This window comes from Saccostrea echinata, unplaced genomic scaffold (assembly GCF_033153115.1).
Source record: "Saccostrea echinata isolate AGI-Se365-2 ecotype Australia unplaced genomic scaffold, CSIRO_AGI_Sech_v1 ptg000001l, whole genome shotgun sequence".
Classification (NCBI taxonomy): domain Eukaryota; kingdom Metazoa; phylum Mollusca; class Bivalvia; order Ostreida; family Ostreidae; genus Saccostrea; species Saccostrea echinata.
In genome coordinates, this window is record NW_026889750.1 from 45,697,590 (window position 1) to 45,714,769 (window position 17,180).

General features: G+C 32.3%; 1 protein-coding gene across 1 annotated transcript; it reads left to right on the forward strand.

Annotated features, from left to right (window-relative positions):
- The first annotated feature begins 2,649 nt into the window (after positions 1–2,649).
- LOC133192823 (transcription factor LBX1-like) lies at positions 2,650–16,025 on the forward strand. The gene is made up of 2 exons (XM_061328833.1): positions 2,650–3,529; positions 14,975–16,025. The coding sequence occupies exons 1-2, from the start codon at positions 3,124–3,126 to the stop codon at positions 15,448–15,450; spliced, it is 882 nt and encodes a 293-aa protein (XP_061184817.1). The 5' UTR covers positions 2,650–3,123; the 3' UTR covers positions 15,451–16,025.
- Positions 16,026–17,180: the final 1,155 nt, after the last annotated feature.

Genomic DNA, 17,180 nt, shown 5'->3' on the forward strand with positions numbered 1-17,180 from the left:
TATTCTTCAGAAATATTGTAGAAATCTGCGGTAAATTTCTAGTAAATTATACTTCTTCTGGAATGTCCTTATTATGACTTTCATCGAATTTTTAAAATAATTTCCAATCAGCGGAAACTCATAATTTTCTTCCACAACAGAATTTAGACGTACATAACTATTTGTTTGTCATTTCGTAATAAGAATATTAGCATGATTTAGAGGTGATGCAAAACAATCATTTTCCGATTTTATTTCTTAAAAGACATTAATTGAAGCAGTCGATCATCAGCTAATGGTCCCAAGAGGGGGCGAGCAAACAGCATCGAATAAAGCCAGCTTTACACGTAGTATCCATCTCCCTCCATCACCGACAAAGTTGCCCCTGAATCAATCACCCCCTCTCCAAGACAATAGGAAACCTATTTACACCTTGAGCTAGCCCCTCGTGTACGAAACTAAATCCCCACTAAATGGAACAAAAAATGTGTTAGACTCTCGAATGGCGATCATAATTTGTTTCAATCAAATTTGCACATCGCCTTGACGCGGTAATGGAGATGAATTCCCAATAAAGTCCCTACACAGAACAACACAGATAGTGCTGTCTAAGTTCTGGTAATGACGACAAATTGCATTTCTGACTCGTTACTGGCGGGTTCTCATTTTGTAAGAAAAATTTTCAGTTTTCGAGACTAGAACATAAAATGATGTCCACCGTCTTGTTTGCTCAGAAAATCATATTTCATCAGTCAATGATGAGGGAATTATTTTGTCGGCTAAGGTCAAAAATCAATTATTTTTCCATTTACAAATACATTGTTATTTTCAACATATTTCTCTGAAATTCATCATGAATTGGAAAAAAAATAGAAATCCCCAGAAAGTTGTTTTCAGTTTTGTTTTGTTTTTTAAATTGGTGAATTTTGAAATGATTGTTTTGATTGATTTGAACTATTTACCTGTTTTAATATTCTCAACAATTTTTTACTTGTTTGAAATCTCAATCTTGTATACAATGTGAAAATATTTAGGAAAAAATAATCCTACGCTTTATTTTGAATTCAATAATATTATCTCACTGGAAATAGATAGGATGTAGTTGTTCTCAATAAATTGAGAATTTTAGAAATTTTCAAAATATTTCAGGAATTGAAAAATTACAAGCAGAGTAGAAATGGCCTTTGTAATAGACTGAATTTGATTTGGAGGAGATAGAAGGTAAAAAAGAAGAGGAACTTTTGATGTTAGTGAGAAAATATTTTGTTAACGTGGCCGTGAAGCAGCTCTTAATCGGATAATGTCAAAAGATAGGAAAATTCCACAGCTTCAATGACTTTGTGAAAATTTCTTTTTATATTATTGATGCTTATGAGAGTTATAATTTGAAGGAAGCGGCAAGGTGATAAACTAGGCGAGTCTATAACCCTTAATTATGTCGTTGTGGACCGACATCAATATTCCCTTCCTCTACTTTTATGAGGAATATATTTGTGTCAAGACATGGAATTAAAAAGAAGACGAAAAGAAAATAAGTTTTCTTGTCTAGTCATAAACATCAACATTTCAGTTTATATTTAATAAAACTCTTTTAAGTATCAGTCTGGTGTTCTGCGGCTTCTTTGGTTTCAAAATCTTCATGGGATTTTTGAAAAGAGACCCTTATTCATGCTTTCTTTTTCAAGGATTTAATTAATTTATCAATATAAATATGCAGAATTTTTGGCTTATTCTAATTTCTCTTCAGAAATCCCTTCTTTTGATATAAAATTTATTTTTCAATATTATCTTTTCTACACTTCCGGTTAGACGATCACAAGTTTAAATTTCAAAGCAGGCACAAATAATATTCGAAGATTTGTAAGAAGTAAATATACATTACTCACCAATAATTTATAAAAGTTCCATATTGAAATCAGAAGAGCTTAAACAGACTACATATTCGAATAATTGAAAATCCAATACAAAATGAACTTTGGCAACGGGTAGCCATATTTTTTATGCCTTATTGTTCGGCTCAGTTACGGTACCTTCGTTACGTAACAAAGGGTCTGCATTGAGCTAAATGAAATCTGCATACAAATGAAGGCTCTAATTCCACTACTTCTACCCGCAATATTTTGAAATACAAGAGTTTTTTTATTCCAAAAAATCTCATTTTAAAAACAGTTTGAAAAAAAAGACACAAATATGAAAATCAGATTAGAATTGAGTTAAAACCTTTGAATTAAGACAAATTGCTACAACAAAGGCTGCTCTGAGAATTTTGTGAACAGATTGCAATACTGTTATAAATTTGTGATAAATTTCAACTTGTGTCAATGATAAGGCATATAGCTATGTCATAAAGTCTTCACTAGCTGGTCATTAATTTCATCGTTTAAATGTAACTGATCATTGAAAAAGTCCAAAACATTCTCTAATTTAATTGCCTCTGTATCGTCAGACTTAGAGAACTGCAATTAGACAACGGGAATTGAGGTAGCGGTGGGAAGGCAGTTTCAGGAAATCCTAACAACAGATTGGTCCGCGCTTGTTGGTCTCCTCCCTCCCCCCTTTTTGATTATTGTCTGGCTTGGTAACTATAAATCTCAGTTATACCAACTTATTTTCTTACTTCTCTAAAAATTTTCTTTTCGGTAAAGGCATATTGTATAAATTTGCCAGGAATGTACTCAGTTCTGTATTTATGGTTCTAAAGGATCCTATTGTGAAAATGCGATTTTAAATGAAATTTTTGTTCACTTCGAGAAACTTTTCCAATTCATTATCCGAAACTTCTATATTAAAGCTTGTTATAACTATTGTTATGGCCTGAAGATATTTGTTGTACTGACACGGTGTATGATGTTTTCACGCCTCTGAGTGGTATAATTTACCTTTTGGGTGTAGGATCAGCAGACGACACGCTCTAGCGGCCTGTCAGTCAAACGCTCGTCAGCGCGTGAGCCTCGACTTGGGCAGAACCTATTACCATTAGGTGAACAGTATACAAATCTCACCTTATTAAACGAAATGAAGAGTCACTGACAACCAATGCAGATTAATTAATGTGTGCAATTAACGATTCATTTTAAAGGAACAGAGATTCAAAAGAGACCGAAAAAATTGTGCATAAAGAAAAACATTTAAAAAAGAAATCAAATGAAAAACATGTCCGCACCTCGACGCGTGGATTCAGCGGAAAGTATCCGGGACCAGTATGAAGCTCTGCGGAAGCTGGCTATGGTGCAAGTAGGACCCCCAAGGAATCCCAACAAGCCTTTTACCTCATTTAGTATTTCTGATATTCTTGGAGGAAATAATAACAATGCCAATCGGCGACAAGTTCAAAGAAATCTAAATAACAACAATGTGAGAAGTATTGTAAGACCCTGGGACTCTCGGTGTAGTCCGGGGAGGGACAGTGAGTGTTCCTCTGACGAGGAAGAGATCAATGTGGAGGACGATGAACCCTCCCTACCCCTCATACAGAATGACTCCCCCCTGGATGCTCTGATGAAGATGGCCAACAAAACGTTTGAGGGTTTAGAAACCGCAGAATCAGCAGGTATGTGTCCGTCTATTGTCTTCTGGATTACCTCGTCCATTGTCAAAAACATTTTCTAGCTTTAAAATGGCTTGAGATATGTTGTGCCATTATAAATTATTGTGTTCCACTTCAATATTTGAGTGAAAATATTTATATGAAAAGATTTTACATCTGTTTTAGATACTAAATATTGTGTGTGTAAAGAAAAAAAACCCTTCATTTTCGTTTTTCTATTTATTAGTACAAAAAAATAATCAACTTAAGCAAAATAAATTGCTGAGTATAAAAGGAAAAATATCAAGACTAACGATAATTTTAAACAAATATTTTATCAAATTTTGATGTACCAAGATTTGATTACAATGCAAAGTCTGTGGGAAAATATAGAAGTACCAAACATCAGTCTTGAGTATAATTTTTTTAGGGTATCATATCTATGATGTGTTTTAAAATATCTCACTAAATACTATAAATGTAATAATCTGACGTTTTTTGTATCTATAATGTAAGTTTTTAGCAAAAGGACAGACAAGGAACAACATGAAATATTCCTAATATTAGAATTTAGCAAAATATATATTTAAAAAATATAATTTATATTATGAAATCAATTTACCACAAGTAGAATTATAAATATTCCTGTGAAAGTAAAAATTCTGTACTTAGATTAATATTTCAAAATTTACTGTATATCTATCTCTTGGTTACGGTTCATGAAAAAAGAATATAAATATATATGCTATTGTTATCATTTTTTCAGCAACACTTAGACATAAAGTAACTTTATCTTCAAGGAAATCGCATTGTTTCCGAAAATTATCAAGGATTAACCATAACCAATTTTTACATTTATTGTGGATATATTATAGTCGGTCTTGTATCTTTGATGAAAGTGTAGGCCTAGAAATTAAAAAAATTTTATGACTTAAAATTAAATCTTTAAGGTTGTAAATCTAAACATTTTCTTCGGCAAATATTCAAACTATTTGAAGTAAAGGTGTTGTTAATATGTTATTGCGTAACAAACAAGGAATCCTTGCATGTATCAATTGCTTTTGAAAAGAGCCAAGGGCCAGTTCATTTAAAGACTTGTCCTACATAATCAATTTATCCTATCTTTACAACCGTATCAAAGAAGCTTAAATTGGCGAGAAAATGATTTATGAAAGTGAAAAAGACGCACAAACAAAGAATGCCTCGGCGTTTGGAAGGTTTCTCCTTTGAGAAGAATTCTTGTAACATGATGTTTAATGGTAAATCCACGGAGAAGTTAAAAATGTGGTACTCAGCTGGGTGCTGGTCAGTCAAGATCAGAAAAAAACTCAATTAGGCGTAAAACCGGGCCCACTTCTGCTTGTATCATTACAAATGAGACTTGGACATTGGCGAGGCGGCCCATTACTGACCATGTCACTGCAATTATCGTCCTGTCTTCCTTACTGACCTAACTTCTTTAACCCATCACTTGGTCAGTTTCTCTTAAACGAACACAGCTAGAATTTTTGAACAGATTTTTATATATTTTTGGTATTTTATGCTTTATTTCCATATATAAGAAAATTTACATTATTGTAGAACTCGTGATGCAGTGATGATTTGACATTTTCACACGTAAAATAAATCTGCATTACTCATGCATGTATTTATATATATATTGTGTAGCATAAATCATGCCAAAATTAAGTACGGGTAGGAAAATGGTGATAATATATAGTTTTATAAGTCTTTTTTTTCTTTATAGTTAATGGGGATATTTTTGTTTATATATAGTTATTAGCTTTGAATATTATTGTTTCTATATACTAGTAGTTTATAGGGAAATATCGCACTAATTAAGTATGCAAACGACAAAGGTTATTGGAACACTGTAGTTAAAACAAAATGCTGATATGTTATTTTTAATATTCATATGTTAAACATTTTTTTTTCCGGAGGAAATGGGTCAGCAGAAATTAAGTTTTGTTTTAATATATCAAGTAATCATGCTTTGAACGTACTATTGTTTATGTTGAAACGAAATAAATGTCTTTTCTTATTTTTTTTTAAGAGAGCCCATTTATAAAATTCATAATTTTTTTTTTTAAATTTCTTTTTTGATAAGTAAGACAGAGATTTTTTTTTTTAATTTCAATATGGATTTTTATATCTAATATACAGGCTTTCAGTACAAGTACATGTATATATCTTGATAAAACAGGTCGATTAGTCAACAATTTAGTGCAGTAGGTGCAAAATTTGATTTAACGATATAAACCAAGTGAACATTTTCTCCCATCAATCATTATATTAAATTTTGTAATATTTATAAATTGGTAAACCAAATCTTAACCAGAGATATACCTCAATACTTAGGGGGCTTGGATTCATTGCGTAATTGATTTGCTGCTAGACGTTTAGAACTTACCAGTACTTCTTGTGCTCTTTTTTTATTATCATTATTGTTAAAAGCAAAATGCAAATGGTGACTTTTAAAATATTTTTTTTTTATTAAATTGTATATTTGTTATGTAGTATTTTGCAACATTGTCAATTGAAATTTACCATTTAGTTCACTGCGAATATGTATTCATAATTCTAAGAAAATATTACCTCTTCACTAAATTTTTGCTGTAGACGCAAACAAAGACTTTTTTTCTATGATAAAACAAGAAAAAAGATCAGGTCGCAAAAAAAATTATTTGGAATCAGCTCGCAAATGGTGTCAAATTAATTATTCAGGGAAAAAAACATAAAGAAATCGGATCAAGACCGCATCTGAAACCACAAGATTTGATCTGAAGGCTCCCTGACCCGTCCAGACACTGCTAGGGTGTATCTGATGATGAAAAATTAAAAATTGAGCACTTCATTCTTTAATTGAACCCCCCAAAGTAACAGATCTTGATCGCTAATTAGGCCATCCCGTGTTTGGGGATTTAGTGAAAAATGGTTGATTTCTTTGTCTTTGGGATTTTCTCTGAGATTAAGAGAAAATGGTTAATTAGATTGATCACGACGAGGTATCTATTCCTCCTAACATTTGATGATAGCATTATTAGACACAGAGAAAAAGAAACATCAGATCAGAATCCTTTTTATTATTATTTTTTGTAATATATTTTTTGTGGTTCTACTTTCTTAGTCGTGTTGTGTTAATGCACTTTTAGAGCAATTAGTGGAAAAAGAAAAACAATAAAATGACTTGAATAACTAATTTGTCTCTCAGACTCACACATCAAAAGTGAAAATGCATGTTAAAACAGCTGAGCTAACGTCGCCGTATGAAATTTTACGAAAATTAATTCTTCAGAAATTGACCCCATCTTCACGTCTCGTCTGTTAACAATTTCTCCAGCAAATATTGATATTTTTTTTAATTCTGTTGTCTCTTTTACTTATAACTTACCTAAAACATTATATAATTTGAGACAACAGCATCGTATAAAAACAATCAAAATGTGATAAAAGATTTATTTTATTTCATTCACATTTTAGTGCGCTAATTGAAAAAAAAAAGCTTGCCATGCGCTTCACGTGTTAATATTTTTTCTTCATAATTTATGAATTATGTGACTTGTCACATTAAAATCAATCAAAAAGAATTTTTGTAGCAGTTGACGGAGGGTTAAAGAATAATAAATATTTATGTAGGATAATGAGATTGTATAAAATTAATTATCCAGACAACGCTCTTCGAATCATAAAACCCACACGTGTAATTTCGGCAGGTTGGATTTTTATGACTGCTTGCCATCAATACCTCATGAATGAATCCTCTTGTAAAAATGTACAGATTTCGGGTACCTAATAAACACGTTTATCTGGAAAAACACCAACGTGTTATTATTATCACATTTTACTATAATGCATTAAAAACATTGTATTTGGTGTTCATCAAAAATAAGAAATTTTTACTTTTCATTAATTTAAATTAATATAAAAAAATTAATTAAATTTTTGATAAAAATGAACTACATTTTGTTGAAATTTAAATCTTGTTGCCACTGATCTATGACCAGTTATAGGGTTGTTACTTGGAATATATTCTAGATGTTGTTTCTGAAATGCTGTAAATAGGTTTTCAACACCCGCGTCCTCTGTCGGTGTTTATGGTAGAATGTCCATTGACTGCAAACTCCGGCGCTTCTACCATCATCGCTTCTATTCACGCGTCCCAGCCATGAAATGCTATTAAATACAACTACTGTTTTACATACGATGTGTTGGCAATCTGGTGGTGAAAGTATGAATTCAGTTGCTTTGAAGTGTATTGTTTCTAATGAACATCATACCAAAACATTTCATTCCATAATCACTTTGATGAAGACCCAGCCGATCTAATATTTCCCTTTAAATATTTTTTTTGAAAAATATTTTAAACTTAAAATTTGCAATGAAATATTTGTTAGCAACTGTTCATTCACTTTGATTGCCAATACGTTCAAATTATTAATTCAATCATGTAATCTTCAGTGACGGATATTTGTTTAAGCCCATTCTTAACTCTTTTATTGTTTAAATTTTGCAATTTGCATTATTTTCTTTACTACATAACAAGAGTAATTAACATTTCTATTACATTACTATGTAACTCAAATGCTTTCTGCCTGTAGGGCAGGTTTGTTTTACTTCTCCAGATTTTTATCCTCGAATAAAGCGTTTTAGTGTTGGTTTCGCAGACAAGTTTTTATGTTCAACAAACGACATGATATCGCAGGCCTCAGCAGCAGTCTAAACACAAACTTCTCTCGTTATCAAACGTACATAAAATTTTTGTGATCATAGATATACATTTTAGAGCTCAAAATTGAAAGGAAGAAGATCATAAAAGTATGATTGCTGCTCTCTTAAATGTCGAGAACCTCTATTCGTCATTTCATCTGAATCTTCGAAACGCTTTGTGACGTCACGAAACACAAAGAGCTACCCGTTGAATCTTGGGGTAATAATATTCATGTTGCTGTCAGTGCGATACTTTATACATTTAATATACCAACACTCTGTCTTTTTACGATGAATAAATAGCCCAATTAACGAAACATATACCCGGTTTTATGACTCTGTGCTACATTTTAATACAGGAAACTGTTTTATGTCTCTGCCGCGCTCTGCTTACCGAATGCACAACCCGGGACAAACTAAATGAAAGACCATTTATTTATAAACTGAGCAATAAATTGAAATCACTAGATTTCCATCCACTTGTTTCTTAGCACGACAAAAGAAAGTATTTTACCCTTGTGTTCTGACGAAGCTTAACCCTGAAAAGGGAAATGAAAAAAAAGTGTTAGGGTGCATAGAAAGTTTTACGCCAATTGCTAACCAATCAAACAGTTTATCCTCCCAAAAACAATCTGTTTGCGATTGATGAGCCAGGCTAGTAAAATGCTGCAACACAGGTTTTTCCGTCTAGTGCCTCCGTGTTAAAATCGTTAATGCACATCCGTAAAATTACATACACCGCTTCCTTTGAAGACGATACATGTTCCCAGCACTCTGATGTTTCTTTTTCATTTTCCGTACGTAATTAACCCCTCAAAACGACACCTGATCGTCTTAGTCTCGCTCCAAACGAGACCAGGCCTCTTTATTATCATACATATATTATTTAGAAATGATCTCAAAACCTGTAATTGAAAGAAATCCATAATAAGAAAGAGTTTGGCAAATCGTAGATCATTTCAACAACGTGGACCGCAATAGGAGATGGTTAGGGAAAATGAATGCCTCTCCATAGAGAGAGGAATCGTTCTTAAACGGGTGATTTTATCAGACACTTTTGAGGGTAGGAAAAGACGTGTACGGCAATTTTGGTGAAGGTTATTTGATCTTTCGCATCAGGACTCTACTTTATTAATGATGTTAAGATTCCATCACATTCATATGGGGATTTTAATCGAAGATTTACGATTTTACTCCCAACATCGCAACTTGTGTGATCAAATCGCGGTAGATCTACCCTCTTAAAATTTTTCTTCGGATGAGAGAATGTTTGATTTACAGTTATGTAGTTTGTGTCTAAATCACACAGGTATAACAGACAAAATAGGTTAAAAATTAAATAGAAAAAGAAATGTATTTTTAACAAGGTCCACCAATATATATTTCTTCATAGCAATTGGCATGTCAACACCCTAACAAGACTTGGTTTGCAAGGCTTCCTAAAGATATCTCAATCAGGGATAGTGGATTTTTATCTGATTTTGTTGATCGTGTAGGCATCAATTACTGACATTAATTAGTCACTTTGATTACATTCTAAGAAACACTTCACTCATGGCATTGCCAAAATATACACGATCTTCTTATAGGGCTTAACTCTCTTTGGATTAGATTTGTTTAATTTGAAGTTATCGCCCCTCAAAAGCTTCATTAAGATTAAACATTAATTACTGTTAGAATGATCAATGTCAGAACATTCTTGAAGGGAATGGTTTACATACCGCTGTGAAGGGCACGTTGAGGAGGTTTTTAGGGGGGATGAATGACAGAACCATTAAATCCCGTGTCTTGTTGGGACAGAAGCGCCCCCTTTGCCTCTTTTAATTACCTGGGGGATCCGACAGTGAAATGGTGATTGGGGGAATGCGATTCCTTAGAGAATAGTAATTATTTCGATTGAAGTGGAGACATTCTTACTTCCTTGCAACGCAAGACCATTATTCTCTCTCTCTCTCTCTCTCTCTCTCTCAATATGTCCAAAGATTAATATTTCTATAAATTTTCAAAAAGATGACATAGATATGAAGAGATAAAGATTATTTGCTATTTTTGGCCCGCGGACTATCAACAGCACTGTTTGTATAGGACCCTGTGGCTGACATAACTATGACTGGCTTATCTGAAAGGTCGGCGCAACTTCTGACACCCAGCTAACTAGTGGATCTGTTTAACCCGTGTAAAAATCGTAAAACATGACAAAACTGGGATATCTTACTTTGGATCGTCTATTGCTTCCTGCGGGTTTTATTTGTTTTTCGTCTGTGATTGGTATTTTTCATTTTTCTGGCAAATTAAATTAGACAACCATGATTAGAAATTTTCTCAGCAATATTACATGCAAATGAAACCAAGAGAAACATGCGATTTAAATGTCTTTTCTCCCCTGTCTCACGCCTGTTGATTTATATGTATATTTATTAAAATTGAATTTGAAAAGACAAAAAATATTTTTCACAGTTTTTAAGAAAACAAATGTATGTATTTTATTCAAAGGATTTTGAAGGATTTCTAAAAAAAAAAAAAAATCTCTTTAGAAAATATTAATAAATTCATATCTTAACTAAGAAGATATTTTTTATGTTTTTAATTTAAATCCAGTAATGCAGTTTGGATGTAGCTCTGCCTTGTCAACATTTATCATAATAAGCTGTCAACCGTCGGAGTTATTTAACAACTTTAACAAGAAACATGAATTTCAAAGTAGCAAAATAAACAATAAATCTTGTTTCATTCTGAGATCAAAGAAGACGTTTCTGTGCCTATAAATTTATTATTGTTTTGAAGATTCTTACTTATTTAGAAATTATAAACATTTTTCAATGAAAAAATGTGTCAAATGAGATTACTTCTAAATAATGTTTGTCCGTACGTACAGTGATATTGTAATGCAACACACTTGGAATCAAATTAAATTTAAAAAAAAAAATTGTTAAACAATTTTCATTTTTTAACCATAATTAAATGATTTTTTTTTCTTTTTCTTTATATAGTTATTTTTTAAAGTAAAATGTTAATGCAGGGTGTAAACAAAATGCTTATAACAATTTTACAGTACATAAGACTGTGCACTTACAGAGAGATATTGGAGGGTTGAATATCTGTAAGGCTTAGTGTAGGTCATTACGAAGATATAAAGTGACATATTACGGAAGGACCCACTATTGACAGTCGATCTCCTCTAATCACCGTAACAAACGAGTTCCCCGTCAATCAAGCTCGTCTAACCGACAAACCATCACAAATATTTACAACGTCCACTTACAAACAGCGACACCGCGGTCAGCGCGCCTGAGTACCTCCCACAAAACAGCGAACTCGGCGAGTGTAGCACCTAGAATATCGTTATACATCTCTTTCTTTAGAGAGAAAAAATAAGGTGTCTTAACATATAAAAATCGCAGACAAAAGTAAAATTTTCATAAGAAATTTAGAACAATATGTGTAATGTTTCCTTCTTAAAAAATCAGTCTAAATAAAAAACAAAGAAAGGCAGTCCGTTTCCTGAGAAATAAAGCTTTTATAGCTCAAAATAACCTGAAAAAGAAAGCATAACTTTTTAAGAAAATTTCAAAACCTATACAATATTTTAAAAAATATTTGCCAGATAACTTCCTACATGTATTATGTTTCTTCATTTTCACCCGACCACCGAGTGACGAATATTTCCGAAGTTAATCGAACAATTCATCAAGTATTAAACACTTCATTAGAAACTCACCGATCTTCGTTAATTAATCACCTTAATTAAGAGTGTTTTCAATTCCGATCTTATTGCACATTTTCCAATTAGCTTGCATCAGAGTTAATCACCAGCTGGAAATGTTATGTAAAATTTAGTCATACGATGTGGTAGAAATATGTTCAGTGAAAATTTGCTTTCAGAGTAAAAATTGATTTTATCAATTAATATCAACCTTATTCTTTACATATGTATTTTCTGTTTTAATAAAGTATGAAATTTAATACAAATTTAAAATTTACAACAAGAAAAGAAATTGAAAAAAGTGGATTTTTTTAAATTAAAGAGGCAGGTTGCGCATTGTCTTCGTGTAATTTATTAAACAATTATGATTATGTTGCCCTTTCATGGTGCACTTGTTGATTAATGCTTGCTGATTTATTGGAGTTTCATTTTTATTTCGAATATCTATGTAATATTTGAAATAAATAATTCCACTAACTGTTACATTTTGCTTCTGAAGTAGCGGAACATTTGCCTTTTATTCTGACATTTACCATGAATCAAAAAGGCTTGTTAATATTACAAAATAATTTAAAAGCTACTTAATTGCAATTAATGGGTCGTCGTGACTCAAAAGGCCCTTCTCCATTATTAGAAAACCATCTCTCGTTATATTTACATGTCGTTAGTATGACAATCACAAGAGGGAAATCTTTCCCTAGCGGTCTTTAGTCTGACCCCTGGCACTCGGAACTCTTCACCATTTACATGAAAATGACATGCGGTTTGCATTAAAAATGGCCCTTCTCCTTGAAGTACGAAACCGTTTAGCATGCACACAATGACAAAATGACATTCTCTATCAAAATTCTCGACAGTTGATTAGAAGCATCGTTTTTATAATTTATAGTTATGTATTCATATATAGTACATAAAACACTCGACTTTCTCTGACAAAAATAATAAATACATAAACTCTTCCTTTTCTAGATCTTTTGTTTCCCCCCGATATATCATTTTTAAGGTTCGACCCCTTCAATAATTTTGATTTTTACACTTTTAAAGTGTGTCAGTTTTCCAACGCCATGATGCTGATTTCACTGTGTTGTTTTTATATCTGATGTAAAAAGTATGAAAGGGGGGGGGGGGTCCAAAAGATCGATGTCTGATAAAAAGCTAAATTCAAGTTAGGGGTAGGGGAGGTGGTGGTCAAGAGCCCCCAGAATTTTTTCTTGTCCACATCTGTAATTACACAAAAAGTACATATTGTACATGCAACTTTATGCTCTTTGTACATTTCTTTTTATCAATAAACAAAAGAAATAACCCTATGCTATTTAAAGTGTAATGGATATTTGTACAATGATCTTTAAAATCAGATTTGAATACTTTGTTTTTGAGGAGGGGGGGGGGGGGAGTCTTGATTAAACTGTGAATTTAGTGGGGTTTTTTTTTGTCCTCGCCCTTATATAACAATCAATCATTATATATATATATATATATATATATATATATATATATATATATATATATATATATATATATATATATATATATATATATATAAAATCAATAATTGAATACCAAATGAATTATGAAGCGAAAAAGTTTTATGCAAAGCATCATGATTACAATGGTTAATTAGAATGCACTAAGTAACTTAAAGCCAACTTTAATGTTTTGCCTGGCTTGTTTTTATAAGCTTTAAAATTCAGCATAAAGAGAGGCTTGATAAATAGTGACATCAAACTGGCGTTCTAATGTCAGAAATTGTGAACTTTTGAAAGCAGATCGCGTTCTCGTTAAAATCCCGCCACTGGCACGAAGCGACCTTTGACACCATACCGATCTTCTGCATAATAATGGCCGCTTAAAATCCGTTTTCCAGTTGCATATGTTTGTTGCGCATACGGCAGTGTCAAGAAAAGGCAGATTGTATCGTTGCAAGGAGAAAATGAAATCGAATGCCTATTCTTGGATGAGTAGCCTGTTAGCCTGTATTTGGTGATTATTGGTCTTGTGTGTTAATTTTCAATTCCCTATGCAAGACATGCGCGATTGGGGGCATTGCTATAACCTTTGTATCATTAAAATTGAAATATATTCCTAACGCTTCGGCAATTTTTGTACAACATTATGAGCAGAACAAAGAGATTTTATTCAATTTGAATAAAGTAATAAACTTTTTGTAATTAATGGTGACAATACAATATCAACGCACATGTTATCCCAAATGATATACCTGAATGTTGACATGTTTATTTCTTGTGATTTTCATTTTTTTTAAAATGAAAGCTGTGTTAAGAGTGCAAGATCTTTTACGATGCGTAAATACCATTTTCTTAAACATTTGGCGGTGTTTGATAAAATTTTGGCTAAAAAATTGACGCTATTATGATATCTTAAAATCTTCTCTTTTTTTTAATCTTAGGACCTCACACACCCACAAATAAGATCAGAAACTTTTTGAATTCAGTACTGCCCGTGTAGTAGTTCTTTTTCAAACAAAGCGTAAATGTCCTAGATTTTTCAAGGTCTTTGTTCACAATTTTATATTCAAATAAAATACTTCAACGCCTCTGATTTATGAACAAATTAAAATGTCCTTCCTCTTTCTGTCAATGGAATCCAAATCTTGTTTTTAGTCATATGAGCAAAAATCTGGCTTATCAGATGAAAACTTAGAGATCACCCCATGGTTTATGCACACCCTCGTGGTGAAACCGGGTACGCTTCACCGCCATGATAAAGGAGTGAATATAAAATTCTTACAATTGAATAGTTTTAGTTAGATGCAAATTTTGGCTTATCTTATTTAAGAATTCTATAATTTCATTATCATTAAAATGTAAGTTTTGTAATATCAATTTACCAGGCTTTGTCATGTCCTCGAAATTTTTGATTATGACATTTTAAATGCCTCATGCTGCATGCTTACTTTGACACTGATTTATAAGATGAAAATTACTCGATAATTTAATCGGGGCGGGGGTGGAGGGATCAAACTATTACCATCATTTAATGCAAAGGACGAGAAATATATTATCATTTTTGTAATTCATACTTATTTTAAATTTTAGAGGCAAAACGGAGAGAACAAGCAGCTTTATTTGGGAAACATCAACCACCGAAAAAGCGACGAAAGTCCCGAACAGCGTTCACAAACCAACAGATCTACGAGCTAGAAAAGAGATTTCTATATCAAAAGTATCTGACCCCAGCGGACAGAGACGAAATCGCTCAGAACCTCGGACTTTCTAACGCTCAGGTGATCACGTGGTTTCAGAATCGCAGAGCAAAGTTGAAACGCGATCTTGAAGAGTTAAAAAACGACGTTTCTGCGACTCAGATATTGAAATCGCCTTCACATCACCTGAAAGACGATAACGTGTCAGAAAAATCATTTAACACTGACCCCGATTTGTCAAGGTCGGCAGATGAGGACGAATGTGAACCTTCTCCACCAAAAGTGCAAAGGACTTCCGAAAGTGAAGCAGAAAATGTATCAGAAAAAGACGAGTGTTCCGATGTTGACATGGAGATACATTCACCCTGATATAACATCCTGAACTCTTATTGGTCACAACCATAACGTTCAGTTTTAAGTTCCACATGTCCCAAAATGTGCCATATGATCTAAGTCTCATATCGATGTTTTTGGTAATACTAGTGACAGGAAATTCCACAAGGTATGCCTGAAAAGGTCATGACCTTAAATCCTTGTTGCAAGCTTCCTCACGAACATTTGAGGAAGACCGCATTAGTTTGTTAAAACATGTCTTCATGAAGTGAACGAGAAATCAGTATACAAGTATATAACGGTGTATCATTTAGTTTCCCTCATTCTTCTAGTTATTGCAAGATCACGGAAATCGGATGAACTTGGCACTTTTTAAGAGCAGATGTGAAAGCATTATTGGTAAGAATAGCGGAAGTTTATTGCTAACTTACAGGTCTCCTTACATATCCTTGAATGAGTTGCTACAGTAGATAGATATGTAGAACTATTTCACTAGAGACCGAGTTTTATTGACTCGGTGCGGATTTTGTACCATCTGCTTCTTTGTTTCTTAATTCTTATTTGGAATTAAACACCTTGAACATAATAAATATGAATGTTAAAGACTTTTATATCTTGCGTCTTTTTCTACATTTTTTTATTACAAACGCATTGCTTGAATTTTCTCAAAGTACTAGTAAATAATCCATGTTTAAAAAAAAACATTATTTTATATATTTAATAAACAGGTTTGAAAAATTATATTTTAAAATTAAGGATAAAGTATCTAACATTACATCATGATAAATGTATGAATACCTTCAAGCCAGGTAGATATTCAGTATTCCTAGAATATATTACAATATACAAGGAACACAAAAACTGACGAATTCGTAAGGTATGTCACTTGTCAGCTTTGTTGGTCAGAACCTCTAACTTCAAAATTATTTATTACAAATCAATTTTTATGATATATTTGAATTAAACAATGCTAATTATACAATATTCAATTTAAAAACTTCTCACAAAATTGTAAAGAAGCATGATTTAAGGGGGACTTTTTCTTGTGGTGGAAGGATATTTAGAAGAAATTCTTGAAATCTGCACATTTGTTTGATTTAATATCTTGAGACATTAGGCTAGCTCTGCATATTTTTACTCGAAGAATTTTTTTTCAATTAATATTTTAAAATAAATTTTACACATTCACTCAACAGACTTTGCCAAAAAGTGAAGATATATTTAAGAAGTCAAGGTAAAATTTACATTGTTTTTCGCCCGAAAAATCGCATCTTTTGACCAATATCTCAAAATTTACATCACTGACCCCAACTTTTTCTTTCGTTACTTTAAATTACACGATAAATTTAACCGATCAGCACTAAAGCTATAAAAAGCTTGATACAAAAAAAAATATTTCATTGACATTAGATTTTTTAATACCCCAAATCTGATATTTTTTTAGTGCAAAAAGGCCACACAATACTTTACGTGCATTAATTTGCAGGATTATTTCAGTAATAAATATTATGCAAGCTATTTTACATAAAATAAGGTTATATTTATTGCCATGATTACATTTGGTAAAATATGGAAACAGTCAAAGTGATTACTAGTAACCTAAAAGTTACAATTTAAGTACAAAAAGGTAATTGTACCGTTGCTCAGTAAGATGCACACTTACCCTCAATTTTTCTCTGCGTTTTTTGAGTCAAGCTATATCAGTAGTTATCTAAAATATACTTCTCAAAATATTCTTGATATAACTCATGTTACGAGTGACATAC

Excerpts from the sequence above, each read along its gene's own strand:
- LOC133192823 (XM_061328833.1), top strand. The coding sequence starts at position 3,124 with ATGAAAAACATGTCCGCACCTCGACGCGTGGATTCAGCGGAAAGTATC. Across the intron at positions 3,530-14,974 it reads AGAAACCGCAGAATCAGCAG|AGGCAAAACGGAGAGAACAA; the intron begins GTATGTGTCCGT and ends TTTAAATTTTAG.